Source organism: Macadamia integrifolia, chromosome 4 (assembly GCF_013358625.1).
Source record: "Macadamia integrifolia cultivar HAES 741 chromosome 4, SCU_Mint_v3, whole genome shotgun sequence".
In the NCBI taxonomy this organism is placed as follows: domain Eukaryota; kingdom Viridiplantae; phylum Streptophyta; class Magnoliopsida; order Proteales; family Proteaceae; genus Macadamia; species Macadamia integrifolia.
In genome coordinates, this window is record NC_056560.1 from 1,396,025 (window position 1) to 1,412,164 (window position 16,140).

General features: G+C 35.0%; 2 protein-coding genes across 2 annotated transcripts in view; both read left to right on the forward strand.

The window, feature by feature from the left end:
- Positions 1 to 491, forward strand: part of LOC122075579 (calcium-dependent mitochondrial ATP-magnesium/phosphate carrier protein 2-like) — a 7,315-nt gene extending 6,824 nt beyond the window's left edge. The window contains exon 5 of the mRNA XM_042640651.1: positions 194 to 491. The gene's annotated coding sequence lies outside the window, so the exon portion shown is untranslated. The remainder of the gene's footprint in view (positions 1 to 193) is intronic.
- A 6,009-nt stretch (positions 492 to 6,500) lies between these two features.
- On the forward strand, positions 6,501 to 13,083 carry LOC122077340 (40S ribosomal protein S27-2-like). The gene is made up of 5 exons (XM_042643262.1): positions 6,501 to 6,540; positions 12,002 to 12,171; positions 12,370 to 12,471; positions 12,593 to 12,621; positions 12,747 to 13,083. Exons 1-5 carry the CDS (start codon positions 6,501 to 6,503, stop codon positions 12,871 to 12,873), a joined length of 468 nt encoding a protein of 155 aa, XP_042499196.1. The 3' UTR covers positions 12,874 to 13,083.
- Positions 13,084 to 16,140: the final 3,057 nt, after the last annotated feature.

Below are 16,140 nucleotides of genomic sequence, written 5' to 3' on the forward strand. Positions count from 1 at the left end.
GGGGGGTGGTGGGGTGGGAAGGGCAGTTTCGGGCATGGGAAAGAACAAAATTGACTGATCCAAGTTTAATTACTCCAACTTCTTTAGTATGTTTTCCCTTCACAGTTTGTTGCAGCAGGGAGACAAATATGACTTCAGAATTCTTCATTTTTGTAACACTTTTTTCTGTGTCAATCTTCATTTTTCTTCACAGCTGATGGAACCAGCAGCTTTTAGACTATTTTTGCGAGGACAAAATCATGTTATCCTTGACCAGCACAGGCATTTAATCTCAAGATTTGTATGCAATAATAAACTGTTCCTGTATATGATACAAAAGGGATATGATGGATGGGGAAAAGGAAAAATAGGTTTCAATTAGATTATGATTTTGTATTGATTCAGTAGCCATAATATATCTGCCGCTACAGATTTTTTTTCTTTTTAATTGTTTTGTAAATCTCATAAATCATGTGGCCATCTTCTTTCAAAATTTCTTGTTTTGATCTTCAGTTTGTGCTCCACAAAGGTGAGTGACACCTCATGGGACCCTAGTTATTAAATTCTCTGAATTATTCCCAAATAATTCTGCCAAACAGAATTTTACGGAAATTTTATGAATAATTCTGTCCGAATCCGAATCCGAATCAAATAAAAAATTCTCAAATTTTATAGAATTTTTTAAAATTCACAAATAATTCGGCCAAACCGAATTTTATCCGAATTATCACCTAATTTTATCCCATTTAAAAAATTAAAAAAAAAAACTTTATCTTGGATAAGTCAATAATAAGCCTTTAGAAAATAGTGTGGTTATTATGTATTTATTATCTTAATGTTACTCCTTCTTTTTTTAATAGAAACCGACAAAGCTTATCTTTCGTGAGGTAATCTCTCACACTCCTACAAAAAAACAAAAAAAAAAAAATCTCGCACCCCATTTTGGTTTGATTAAGTCTTACAGTCGTTACTTTCTCTTTAGTCTTTAAGGTGAACATGCATGATGGGTGACGTGGGTCTAGCTGAATTTGTTCTCAGTCCCCCCTCTCAGTTTCTCTTTCATTGATTCAATTATTTGAGTAATAGGAAATAAGTTTAGAAAAAAAAAAAAAAAAAACTAAATATAATAATTTTTATCTTTAAAATTTAAATTTTAAATTTTTATATCATTTGTATGTTATGTACATATGATAATTGATAGATGATATGATACAAATATTGCAAATATTAAAAATAACATCTGAAATTTTTGTCCGTTTTTTATTTTTGTAAATGAATAATTTCTGAATCCGAATCCAAACTCGAATTTTATTATCTTCACCTTTTTTACCGATATTTTGATTGAATCGTTGAATTAATGAAATGCATGAGACTAAAAGAGTAAGCTCCCACCCCCACCCCCACCCCCACCCCCACCCCCAAATTTCTTCGCAGCTTCGTGTGCATTGTGCACCTCATTTGGTGCGTTGAAGTGTTGGCTTCTCTAAACTCTTGTTTTCCTTTTTGGTAAAGACTTATCTAAACTCCTGACCCAAAAAAAAAAAAAAAGACTTATCTAAACTTTTCTATTGAAGCAAGTACCCGTGATTTCTTACTTGGAGTGTATAATTGAATTATATATATATATATATATATACTAGTAAATACACACGTGCAAATGCACGTGTAGCGAAATATTTTTCCTAAAGTGTGGGGCATAACATTGATAATTAGTATGTGTATTTATGTGGATGAGAGAAATATGGAATTAAATTGAAATTTAATATTTAGCTAAGCATTTAAACCTTTTTATTTATAACATAAAGTTAAATTTTAAAAGCATCTTAAATCTAGGATCCAAATATGAACAAAAGATAATGATTGTTTAAGGATAATGAGTAAATAACATTGCTCAATCTTTCTCTATTTTTATTTTTTTTATTTTTTTGTCTTCATACTCTTCGACATCTATGATCCTTTTTGTATCGACATTTCTTTCTTTAATGGTATCCGCAACAATTTGTCTTGTTATTTGACTTCCATCATTTCTTGCATCCATTTTGAAGTAGAAATAATATTGTTTGGATAGACATGAATGTATAATTTGTGAGTACTGCAACACATAAAAAAAGAAGAGTTATAGAATTTACTATATTTTTGCATTTAACATATTTTGTATGTATTTTTTTACCTTTTCTGGTGATCTTGCATATTCACTTGCTGAACATCCTGTAATTGTTTCAAGATTCTCAAAGATTGTAACAATTATTGTATCAGTTGAATCTGTCACCTTGAATCTTCCCATATACCTATCAATAAATAATAGTAATTAGTTTATATTTTTCTAAATAAAAATTGATGTTTATTAAGTAAATGGTCTAAGCTTCTTACTTTTGTGTATATTTTGTATCATCAGTGTTACATTTGTCACATCTTGCACTATCTCCCTTTAATTGTACCTTTTTGTTACATGCTTTGCAAGCATTGTACCATGGTATCTCATTTTCCAAATTTATGATTCTTCCTTCAATTGAATAATATTTATTCTGCAAATTTGTAGAGATTAGATGTGTACAAATTATATTGAAATTATATATTTTTTTTATTTAAATAAATTAAAGAATTATATTCACTTACCATAATAGTTTTGTATTGCCTTTCCGTTAAATCTTTCATTACAACATGTTCATATTTTTTGAATTTCTCTTCTTTTGACATGTTGAGTATTTTTTTTCTCTTGTCCATCTTCTGATTTGAACCTACAAAATAATATAAATAAGTTAAATATATAAAATAATTAAACATTAAACAATATGTATAATTATTTGATTAATTCTAATATTTACCATTGCTTTAAATCTTCTGCTTCTGGAATCGTTGGATTTATTTCAATTGATGTAAATCCTGTTGTACCAAGTGAGCCACCTATCAATTATAGAATGTAGTTAGATTATTGAAATCATTTGTTAATTTTTATAATTAGGATTATATGTACATTACCTTGGTACTCTACTTGAGAAACTGCTGAAAAAGCAATTATAGGATTTTGTGATACAATGTCCAGCAATTTGCTCCCTTCATTTGTTGCATAATTTTCCCATAATGTCAGCAATATCGGAGTAGACCTATTAATCATTACAATTGAGTAATATAATTAGTAAATATGTTAGATATTACTATAAAATGATTAACATTGTGAAAAACTTACTCTTTGTCCATTATTTTTATTTCTCTTTTATTTTTTTTTACATTAAATCTTGTTGTTATGGTGAATGCATTTTGAACTTGTACAAGTATTCCAATAACATCTGCATTAAATCAATAAGAAGAATTGATGTTAAATTTTTTTATTAATAGATAATTATCAATAACAACTTATATTTTATAAAAAATAATCTAAATACATACCTAATAATTCATTCCTTTTGCATGTGTCAGCATCCCATTTCAATTCATTGAGCTTAGTAAAACTATACTTTGATTTTTCTACATCTAAGCAATCTTCAACTTCTTCAATTTTTGAATTGGCATTGAGAGTTAGTTCATGTTCTTTGTTGACATTTTTAAAATTTGGATTCACTTTTTTTACGATTGCATCAGAAATAAAATAAGTTTTTCCAGCATTCAATGTATCACATAAGTTATCAACAACATCATTGAAAAATATTGCTTGTATTTTTGTTCCCTGCAAAAATATAGAACAATGAATATTAAATTGAAATTAGAAGTATAAATAATTAAAAAAGAATTAGAAGTATACATTAATTAAATAATTATTTGAAAGTACCTCATCATCCAATAAAGTTATTTTTTGAAACTTTCCAGGTCCTTTTGCATTTTTGTATTCCTTGATTTCACTTTTGTTCAGTACCAAAACCTTTATTTTCCAATCATTTTCGTATGACGTTAATTGATTTATATGGATAATATTTGTCATCCTTCCTGTATAAAATGATTGATTAGTTGAATACACAATGTTCATTATGGATAGTGGAATCAATGATATTAGAAAGCATAGAATTAATAATTTATAACATTATAGAAACTGAATATAATGCTATCAATATTCTACCAAAAATCAACTAAATCAATGCATAGAATCATAAGAACTAACACTGGTGATATGATAAAAAGTATACGATAAATGCACAGAATCATAAGATCCATTGGACCTTGTGCGGGTGAACCAAGAGCTTGAGAACAGTGGGACCTTGTTGATGGAGCTAACTATTAATACCAATGGTGAATGTCAAATAGATGATGAATCTGCAAACAAGCATCTCGGATCTGGTCTTAATTTATCACAATGGCAAGTTCTCTTCAAACTGATGTCAAATAGGTATATTTGGAACAACATTGATAATAAATTAAGCAATCTATTAACAATAAATATTTAGTTCTTTTTCATCTATTAGGGAGCACAACAACAACAACAAACAGAGCACTGAAAATTAACAAAACTGAAGCGTAAAAACAAGAGAAAGACAATGTGTACCTAGATTGCTTTCTTGACCATAGCCACTGTAATGCCACCACTGGTAGAGGTGAGACCAAAGAGAGAGAGGGAGAGAAGGGTTAGGGCAGAAGTGAGCCGTGAGAGAAAGAGGTTTTAGTTTTTAGGTTTTTTTTTTTTTTCTTCGTAATATGTTTAAGTCTAGAGAGAGACGTGAGGATGAGGGGTGAGGTAGAGGAGAAGATGTGAGAGAAGACAATTGAGTTTTTTTTTTTTTTTTCTTGAACTATTTTACCCTTTCCCTTTTTTATTTAAATAACATATAATTAATTTCATAATTTCAGTTTCCTTTTTATTCTAAAACTCTCTCTCCCTTGTACTTTCCTTTTTCTCACTCCCTCACTCTCACACATTTCATAATTTCAGTTCCCCTTTTATTCTAAAACTCTTTCTCTCCCTTGTACTTCCCTTTTTCTCTCGCTCCCTCACTCTTACACGTCTCCTTGTCCCTTGTCCCTTGTCCCTTCTCCCTTCTCCCTTCTTTCGATTAAGAGTTTCTAAAAACCCAACAAAACCCAATCGTGATTTGTGCTTTGCCGAATGAGAGCCGGGGCCCTAGGGTTTAGGGTTCGTTTACTTGTGAATTTCAAGCACCGATTATTGAACACGAAAGAAATACTAAGAAATACTGGAGAATACATTGATTTAATAATTCACACAGGCACACAAATTTAAAGAAAGTAATTCCTGCAGCAATGCTCATAGAAGGATCCGATTAATCACGGATCAGAGAATGTGAGTCTACCATTCATAAATTGAACATACAGAACAATCCCAAGGAGAAGGGAACTTCATCCATTTCTATTTACCTTAATATCTCTCTTGCATAATGAAAATAAAAGAAAATAAATCAAGCAAATAAGAACACTAAGAACTACTATGATAAGTTTCGCTACATTAGAATTGAAGGAGTTAGGGGTGTCAATTCCTAAACCGAACCGGTAAAACCGGCCGGACCGAACCGATAACAACCCGGACCGAACCGAACCGAAGCCTTATTGGTTCGGTTCGGTTTCAAGTATTGTAACCCCAAAACCAAACCGAACCGAACCGCACCGAAAACCGGATGAACCCGAAACCAAACCGAAACCGGCTCAAAACCCGGACCGAAACCGAAACCAAACCGGTAAGAAACCGAAACACTCCAAAATTCATTAAAAAAATTAAAATTTGAATAGTTTTGTATACATTTGTATGGAAAATCGAATTCAAACTAGACCAAAAATCAAAACCAACCCGGTTACAAATCGATTTAAGAAATCAAAGTTCAACAATTCATCATTTGGTTGTTTCCTAATGGCTCCATACCGGTTTAAAAAACCGATCCAAACCGAAATGAACCTAATAAATCCAAACCGGTACCAACCCGAACCCAAACCGCACCGAAGCCGACACCGGACCGAAACCGATAAATCCTTATTGGGTCGGTTTCGGTCACTTCCAAACTCACACCGAAACCGGTGGAACCGGACCGAAACCGCACCGACCCGGACCGTTGACACCCCTAGAAGGAGTCGAATCAATAATCATTGGGGGAAGTGAGATTGCTTACCCTTTACTTTTCTGGTTGTTTGAGTTGCAAAAAAAAAAACTTGAATCGAGGAGAAGGGAGTATGCCGCAGTTTTGCAGAGACGAAGTCGTTGCCTACACCACCCCTTTCTTCTATCACAGACAATGCATGGAGAGTTTACAACTCTTAGAACTCAGGAATCAACAGAGTTTTCCTAGGCTTACACATTGAAGATAATTTAAAACACTGCAAAGAACAGGATCCAAGAAAGGGTTTGGATGGGTGAGGGTTGCACTGAGAATGAGGTGGGGAATTTGTTTTTCAAGAATAGATGGAATACCACTTGAGACTTTATTAATATATCACAAGTGACAGTCCTCTTTAAACTCAAATTTTGAGATCCAATCAATCAACCACCAAAGTAAAGTAGGGTCAAGATTAAAAGAAGACCGGGCAGTCACAAATCACGAATTTGCAAGCCCCTGGGACCTGTGTGAGTTAAGTAACAAAGACCTAACATGGGTATCCACAAACCCAATCTAAAGCCACCTGAACCAAGTGAGATTTGAGACAATGAAGAGGGCTCATGCATCTCTCTCTCTCTCTCTCTCTCTCTCTCTCTCTCTCTCTCTCTCTCATGTCCCAACCAAGTAGATTCCATAAATTTACTAATGTTTAGACCATAGTAGATTGGCAATATTTCGTGTGTCAATACATTAAATTAATTGATCCATAACATGGATAGAAACGTGAAAACATAATCAAAATTGCAGTAGAAAAAGGGGGGAAAAAAAACTTAAAACTCGTTCAGTTTCTTCTCTCATACCTCTTGTTGGTTCAAATTCCGGAATTTCGAGAATTGCGAATGGTGTGCAACATAAGAATGGACGTGATCCTGCTGGTTTGAGGAACTGGACACAGATGCTGATGCAAAAACTTCTTGTTGATATTGTTTATCTTTATTAGAACATGAATCAAACACGGTGGTGGTGGATAGAGGATCATCAAAAACAATTAACATGAAATAGGAATAAACAGTACAGCAAGGCAGAATAAATAATAAACAGTACAAGAAGGCAGAATAAACAACTAACATGAAATAGAAAAAACTACCCAAATAAAAAATTACATACTTTTAGAGAAAGAAGGAAACTAAAAATTGATCAAATTTGGGAAAGGGGGAGAGATCTTGCGTGGGAGAGTTTGGGAGAGAGAAGGAAATCAACTCTCTCTTTGACTCTAATTATTGGAAAGAGAAGAAGTTTGAGAGAAAGAAAAGAAGTTTGAGAGAAAGAAGGAGAGTAGAGAAAAATTATTGGAATATAAAAAATAGAAGGGTACCAATAATATTTAATTTATAAAAGAATATAAAATAAAACAAAGGGGAGAGATCTTGCGTGGGAGAGTTTGGGAGAGTGAAGGAAATCAACTCTCTCTTTGACTCTAATTATTGGAAAGAGAAGAAGTTTGAGAGAAAGAAGGAGAGTAGAGAAAAATTAATGGAATATAAAAAATAGAAGGGTACCAATAATATTTAATTTAGAAAAGAATATAAAATAAAACAAAGGGGTAAAGTAGTCCAGTGAAAGATTTGCCACTTCGTGCTTTTATATAATAGTATGATATATATATATTTTTGGGTAATGGAATTATATGTTACTGTATGAACTTAAACCAGTGTTTTTGTTTTGCTTCATCTTTTTGGAAGGGGTTTGATCCCTCCATTCCTACTCGTTGTTAGTCTGCCATAAATTTTCAGAACTATGAAATTGAAAGCTCAGTTGTAAAATTGTTTTGGCAATGTAGACCTAGGTTAACTCTCCTAAATGGGATTATCTTTTTGGGTATTTTTCTAGTTTTTCAAGTTTTAGTCGGATATTGAGTTTAAATTACGAAGAGGTTAGATAATGTATTATTGTAAGGGTTAACCCATCATACATGATGCAAAATAACTCTAGTCCCCCATAAAATTAAATATCTTTGATATAAAATATCCAAAATATTAAAGCAGTGAGGTGATTAATCCACAGTTGGACACTCATATGTATTACACCCATGCTTGGGACTGGATCGTTTCATCAATAACATTTATTATTTCATTCAAATTAGGTTTAGAATCAATCTAATATTCAACCCAAATGAGTAGTGCAGTTTGTGAGTAACGAACTTAGTACGAGCCATAAAACTCGGACGTCATCTTTCTATAACCTAAATTCCTATAATGATGTACATCCACTCCTTTTGTATCAATGAAGTTTCATCTCTCTCTCTCTCTCTCTCTATATATATATATATATATATATCAAATTTTTATATTAGGCATTGCTTTTTTCGGTGAAGAATTGAAGTGTCTGATATAATTGGATCATCCAGATCCAAATCTATTTAATAATCAGATTAATACACATATATTGGTCTTCTTAGATTCGGTAATAAATAGTATGCAACCGATTATTGAAGCTAGCTCAAAACCAGATCTCATTGGTTGGTTTTAGGGCCCGTGTTCGACCATTTGGCGTTCCATTTGATTGGTCTAGAACTTGCTGCAATTTAGTACTGATTATGTAAAGCCCCATCAACCCATTTGTAAATTTAAGATGGTTGCCCCCAAAGCAGTTCCTATTTTTGTACCAAGAAATAAGGTTATGTTTGATTGCAAGGGAAATTGAGGGGGAGGAAAGTGAAATTTTCATACTTTAAAATGAAATATATGTAATAATTACCTACGTGACTTTAACATTAATTTCAAATTATTTCATATTTGGTTATAAAATTTCGTTTTACTTTGCATCAAAAAACCCTTTGCTATAATATGTAAAATATATCATTACTAAATATGATTAAAAAAAATTAAGTAATCTATACAATCATATAGGTAATGATTCCCATTGCAATCAAACGGACCTGATGGGAAAAGGAAAAAGCATTTGCCTGTTTCTATTTGACAAAATTGAACTGGGCCCAGAGCTGTGAAGTTAGCCCATAATAAAAAGGGATGGATAAGCCCATCCATTACCAAATTTTTAGGCTAAAAATTAGTCTAAAATTTAAACGAGGTTTTCTAATATGTAAAAATCCAAAGCTGCAACTAAAATTTATTGTTTTTGTGTATTAGTAGGGGTGAACCAGGGTCAAAATCCCAACCTAATCTTAGGTCCTCAAAACTCAACTTAAGTACAATCCAATCATGTCAAGTTTATGCTCAGGCCTAATTCTACTGAGCTCAGGGTTGGATTGGATTGACCCTAACTGGTTCTGTAATTGTTTTTGTTATTTTTTTTTTTTTATACAAAGGGTTGTAAATGTAAAGTCTATATTTACCAAGGGGGAGTGGGGAGATGTTAAGGCATCGTTTGACAATGTTTCATTTTTGCCGTTTCTGCGTTTTCTTGTTCCCAGAAACAAATAAACAACCTAAAAAGCGTTTGATAAAGTTGTTCCGTTTCACCTGTTTCTAAAAATATAAATCAAAATTTATGTCTATTTACAATTCTAGAAACGACTTTGACAAAACAAGTCAGACTTGTTTCGTCATTTCTATAAACGAATTTGAGAGGGAAAAAATGTTGTTGTGCCTGATAAATCTCTCAACTATTTAAACCTAAAAATAGGCAACCGAACCCTCTCTTCCCTTTTGGGCATCATATGATACTATTGGGTTTTTCAGTGATATTACGTCTACAAAAAAAGTTTCGAGAAACAGGTTTATCAAATACCAAAAAATCCGTTTTTATATTCTGAAACGTTAAAAGCCGTTTTGTTGTTTCTAGACACATAAACAACAAAAAATGTTATCAAACAGTCCCTGAGACTATGGCCAACCCTTGTCCACCTTTAATTTATGCATTTGTAACAAGCAATGTTGCCACAATTTGGTTATAAGATAGACCTTTAATTGTCTGACATCACCACATATCCCATAAATTTGATCGGCCAAATTTTTGCCCAATTGTAACTAAAGTTCATACTAATACATTAAAAAAGACAATCTATGTAAATAAAAGGATAGAAATAATTTGGCCATTTGATCGTTTTAGCTGAATAGGTAAGAGTATGTGGATTGTGTAACATGTGATATGGGTTGAAGTCATACATACACATAATGTGGGTTGGAGTCATATAGACAGCTTATGTAATACATGCTATGGGCTTAGGAGAAGGAGAACACTATTACTAAATAGTAGATCATGGTTAAAATCTGGTCGAATAAGGCCAAGCAGAGTTGTATTGGGTTGAGTGAGGTTGACCCTCTTAACTAGGGGTGTCAATTCCTAAACCGAACCGGTAAAACCGGCCGGACCGAACCGATAACAACCCGGACCGAACCGAACCGAAGCCTTATTGGTTCGGTTCGGTTTCGAGTATTGTAACCCCAAAACCAAACCGAACCGCACCGAAAACCGGATGAACCCGAAACCAAACCGAAACCGGCTCAAAACCCGGACCGAAACCGAAACCAAACCGGTAAGAAACCGAAACACTCCAAAATTCATTAAAAAAATCAAAATTTGAATAGTTTTGTATACATTTGTATGGAAAATCGAATCCAAACTAGACCAAAAACCAAAACCAACCCGGTTACAAATCGATTTAAGAAACCGAAGTTCAACAATTTATCATTTGGTTGTTTCCTAATGGCTCCATACCGGTTTAAAAACCGATCCAAACCGAAATGAACCTAATAAATCCAAACCGGTACCAACCCGAACCCAAACCGCACCGAAACCGACACCGGACCGAAACCGATAAATCCTTAATGGGTCGGTTTCGGTCACTTCCAAACTCACACCGAAACCGGTGGAACCGGACCGAAACCGCACCAACCCGGACCGTTGACACCCCTACTCTTAACCAAGTTATATAGGTTTTGGGCTCAGAGCGGGCCAAACTTACACCCCTATGTATTGGTATGGGCAGTTTGGGTTGTGGGTTTGAGTCGGGAAACAACCTCTTCTCAAAGTAGCTATAAGAGTGATCTAGACCTTGCACATGCGGAGCCTTATGCATTAGGTACCAAAAAAAAAAAAAAGAATTGACTACCATTAGCTTTTCTTTAAGCCTAAGTTATGTGGTTGCCCAAATTATTGTTAATTGGGCATGCGTGATGCTTTCTAACAAAAAAAAAAAGGGTATGAGTGATAGGGGTGTCAATTCGAAACCGCACTAGTAGGCCCGATCGTGCCCGACATGTTCATGACCTGACATAGACCGGCCCGATTAATAAACATGTTGGGCTTGAGCCCAACACGTTTATAAATAAGTACTATACAGTGCAGCCGCCTAGCCCGACACATTTACAAGCTAAACTTGAACCGACTCATTTAAGCCCGACCTAGCCTGACCCATTTAATACTACTTGTATTTTTTTTATTTTTCTTAATACTATTTGTATTGCTATGGCTCTGTTATATATATAGTTGAGATTGTGGTGATTGTTATTGAGCATTCATCTTTTTCAATTATAATTTAATTGATTTGAATTCCGCTGGGTTAATGATCGAGTACATTAGTAACTTAGCTACTTTTATATTTGGCTTAATCCATTTTAACTATGAGATATTTCTTTGTTATGCTCATCTTTACCTCATTTTATTGGTATTATTTTCAAGCACATTTAAAAGATCCATTTTAAAGAGGATCCATTTAAAATCCATTTAAAATTAAATAGGTCTATGACCCGATTAATGCCCGATTAAGCCTTCGTTTATGATAACTAGATTAAAGTCCGAGATTGACTGACCCGATTATTAATCATACTATGCCAGCACTAACTAAGCCTATTTAACTAAATAGACATTCAAAGTACAACTCTAAAAATTGATCGAGCCCACCTGACCGACTGACACCCTTAAATTTAGTGATGCTACCCGAAGCAGACTGGTTGTTAACCATCGATTCATCCCGACCCATTTTGGGAGGAACGACTTCTACTGTTTTTCGAGAAAACTTTATAGTCTGCCTGCCTTGCCCTTTTTGCCTTTACAAGTGAAAAAAAAGAAAAAAAATATGGAAGGCTAAGATGTACTTTTCAATATCGGACGGTTCACATCATTATCCTTCTCTATAAATATATATCGATCTAATTGTTGGCCTCTCTCTTCTGCCTTCGGCGCTGTAAGCAGTAACCACTTAACACCGCTTGAGGGTTTTCTAGGGTTTCTAGTATCAGCAAGTGTTTCTGCGAAAATGGTGAGTCGTGATCTTCGCTCTTCGCTTTCTTTTTCCTTTTTCTTTAGATCTGATGTTTACTTCGTATTTTTTTCTGGTCATGTCACCCACACCCTTATTCCCAATATTTTGTCTCAAATTTTAGTTTCATACTACTTGGATTTGGCGTTCTTAATTTGATATATATTTTTTTGTTTGAATGTGAATTTGGGAGCCCAGGTTCTCCCTAATGACATTGATTTGCTCAACCCTCCCCCCGAGCTTGAAAAGAGGAGGCACAAACTTAAGCGTTTGGTGCAGTCTCCAAATTCCTTCTTCATGGTAACAAACACGCTGTGTGTTTTATCTAAGTGTTTTTTTTTTAATTGGTTAAATCTATATGATTCATAGTAGGTCGTTTTGACGATGAAATATGGCTGATGATCTTGTTTGTCTCTTGAAGGATGTGAAATGCCAAGGATGTTTTAATATGTGAGTTCTTTGATTCTTCTTGTTCTTCCTTTTCCCTTTAAATTTGATTTCGATTACTATATTCCGCATCTGTTTCATAAATTTTGGGGCTCGACCCTAATTTTACGCTCTATTGTGGATCGCAGAACTACTGTTTTTAGCCATTCGCAGACCGTTGTGGTTTGTGGGAACTGCCAGACGGTGTTGTGCCAGCCGACGGGTGGACGAGCTAGACTCACAGAAGGATGTTCATTCAGGAAAAAGGGGGACTGAGTGGTGTTCTACTTTGCTTTTCCTTCCTCAGTTGATGCTAGTTGAGGTTAAATGGGTTAGTTTCCAGATGGAAAATATGAGGATCTTTTTGGTTTTGGTCTACTATAAGATTTTGTTCGGAAAATGGTTGACTTGTTACTATCAATCCACTTTTAATGTGTTCGTTTGTAGTTTTACTTTGGTGCAGTGAAATTTGATTTTTCCTTGAAAGTGTTGTTAAATAGATTTTGTCAATTCCCTGATCATTCTTGGCAGTTGGATCAACCTTCTAACTCTTTTATTTTTCTCGATAATTGTTTATATTCTACATGGATTTGTTTTGAAAGTATGAATCATGATGCGGAGTATTACCAGCTTTCATTTTTTTTTCCCCATTTTCTTGAATTAAAGTGGCATGTGTAGGCCTTCATAAGTTTGGAAGTTTTATGGTTCATGTAACGGGCATGTAGGGAGAGTATTAACTTACGATATTAAGTGTAAGTGGGAGTTGTAATCCCCATTAGTTTGAGAGGAAGAAGGGATTACAGTGATTTTAAAGCTATATATGTTCTTGGTTTTGGGGGAGGACGGTGTTTAACAATCTGGTTTTAGGGGAGTGTTTAACAATCTATTTGCAAGTCAGATAATTTTGCAGAAACTAGAAACTTTATTGAAATTTGGATGTGTGTTGGAGCTTGAGCATGAAGGTTGTCATGTGTTGTAAGGCGAGGTGACGGATTCTACGGTGGATTCACGCTCTGTGCCATGTATCTATAATGTTTGTCTTGTTTTCCCTGTGTAGGCAGTTTGTTAGAAGTACTATTGATGGTGGGCGAGTACCAGTTGTAGTAGTTTTGGAGGATTCATTGATTATTATCTTCTTTCTATTTGTTCCCGTAGCTAATTAGTAAGTGGACATTCATTCATAAATCCTTGCTCAAAGTTATTTTTGTTTGAATCCCAAATCCCTAAGTTGGTGCTTACCTACCTTGGCCCCTTCCCTTTAAATAGCGTCCTCAATTGATAGGGTCATCTGTTCTAGCATTTAAAAAAGCTGGAGGTTGAAACTTAACAACGGTAGGGAACTTGTCTTTTAGATTGGTTATTTTACCTCATGTCTAGTGCATTACCATCTTCAAGCTCCAACGCACAATTAATTTTTATTTTATATATTTTTTGTGGTTTCTAGTTTTTGTCAAGGGTTTTCTCAAGCTAGTGACATAGATTGTTGTAAACACATTCCCTAAACTAGGGCCATTGATATAGCTTTAAAACCACTCTAATCCCCTTCAATGAAGGAAAGTGAGTTACTACACCCACTCACACTTGATATGGCTTACAACTTCCGCTACTTGTCTGTCATACCAGCCATTAGTGCAGCCAACAGTTTGCAATTAAGCTTTGGTACTAGCTGTCTGTGATTTTAGCTGGTTCAGGAACCTATGCTGTTCGACCTTCTCACTAGGAATTTTAGAAAGAACTTGATATGTGCTGTTCCTATGGTCAGGTCAAAGGAACGCTGTGGTTGTATTCATGAAGTGATTTTCTTTTCGTTCTTCTGACGCATGAAATATTTCTTTTCCAGCTCATAGGGTGTGAGCTGAACTGGATAGGCTGATATGAGCAAATTGATGCTCCCTTCTCCCCTATACCTTCCATATAGGCATCGGTTTGGAACTAATTTTTGTGTTTTTGGGTATATGGTTGCCAAGAAAGCACATCTTTTATTTTTTTCCTGTGAAATTGAGGGCCAGTTTTTGTTTGTTATTTTAGGAGTAAATTCTCTTTCACAACTGGGGCCAAGTGGAAGCCTTGATGAGCTTGGTTTTTCCAGTGTCTGTCTTAAGCAAACCACAGGAGGCTAGATGGATATTGAGGGACTATATTGTGCTAGTTTTTCTGTCATGAAATCATCTCTTCTATGGACTGCATAACATTTCTCCCTTGTGTCAGTGTTTTAGACCATTGTTGGCTGGTTGTGATTGTGCCCTAAAATGATTGCCAGGGTTTAAAATCCCAGTATCTGGATTGGCCTCGAAGAGCCTGATCTGGGAGAAGCATAAAGCTGATTCTGCTCTTATTTTTGCTTTTATTTTTTCAATCCTCGACTGTTGTACATTTCTCCCATTTCATACAGATGGACGTGTTGATGATGTTTTGGGCTTTCATAAAGTATGCACTATTATAGGCATGAGTTTTTTTTTTAGTAGAATATAGACATGAGTTTAATCGGAGCCAAATGGTGGTCAAACTTGCCTACTTGTTTTAAATTTCGAAAGTACATAATTTATGTTGGTGAAACCACAAGTGTTTGGTGAATAGGTGATCCGTTTAGTATAATTTGCACTAGTGAGCTGGTTGTGCGTGTACAATTTGTATGAGTGGGTTTCAAGCTGAATGTGTGTACCGATTTTGTCATGTCTCTGTGCTTTAAGCTTTTAATATTATGCAAACATTATTCCACCTGTTGCCTGGAGGTGTTTAAGACTTTGGGTTATTAGGGTCACGGGGAGACCGCAAAGAAACCTAGGGTGGCACCTCATTTAACCCTTTAAACATCAGTTAATGCCCTTTGTGCTTGTTGAAGTTGAGTTTTGAGTCTTAAGTTTCTTTCACCTCCGTGAATTAGGCAACAGAAGTCTACTTCCTAGTCCTTATCCTGTGATGTTTCCCCGTCTTCTATTCATGTCTTGTTTGTGGGAGGGTACTGGAGTTTAGAAATCTAGTGCAGACCGGATAGGACACGACACCTGATCAGTTGCCAGAACAGGCTAATCGAGCTTGGAAATGGAAGTGGTCAGTATGCAAAATCTGATGGGGGGCAAGGATGGGACAACCAGATGGCATCACAGTTGCAATTTGTCAATGTGGACATGGCAAAGATCATTTGATTGTATTCTGTAGCGATGAATTGCATGTGTGCTACTACCGTGTATCATAGAGGAAATTGCACACCTGTGATGATATGGTTCAAACTGCAAAAAATTATAAGCAGAATGACCGTGGGGCTTACCAGGTGATGTGGGGTTGAAGCATCCATCCAAGGGAAGATGTGGTGGTTTCTCCAAAACCAGAGGTTCAGGAGGATGTTCCAGAGCAGCACAAGATTGTGTCTCCAAGTTGTTCTGTGAAGTCTTTTAGGTACCCGGTATACGGACGAGTCCTTAAGACTGCAATTTCTGTGAAGTGGTTCCAATAAAGGAGGCATCTTAAGCTATTAACTAAAGGTTGGTTTTATTTCCCTTTGGCGTCCATGATTGTAATCCTAATTTGGATTCAATTGGGAAT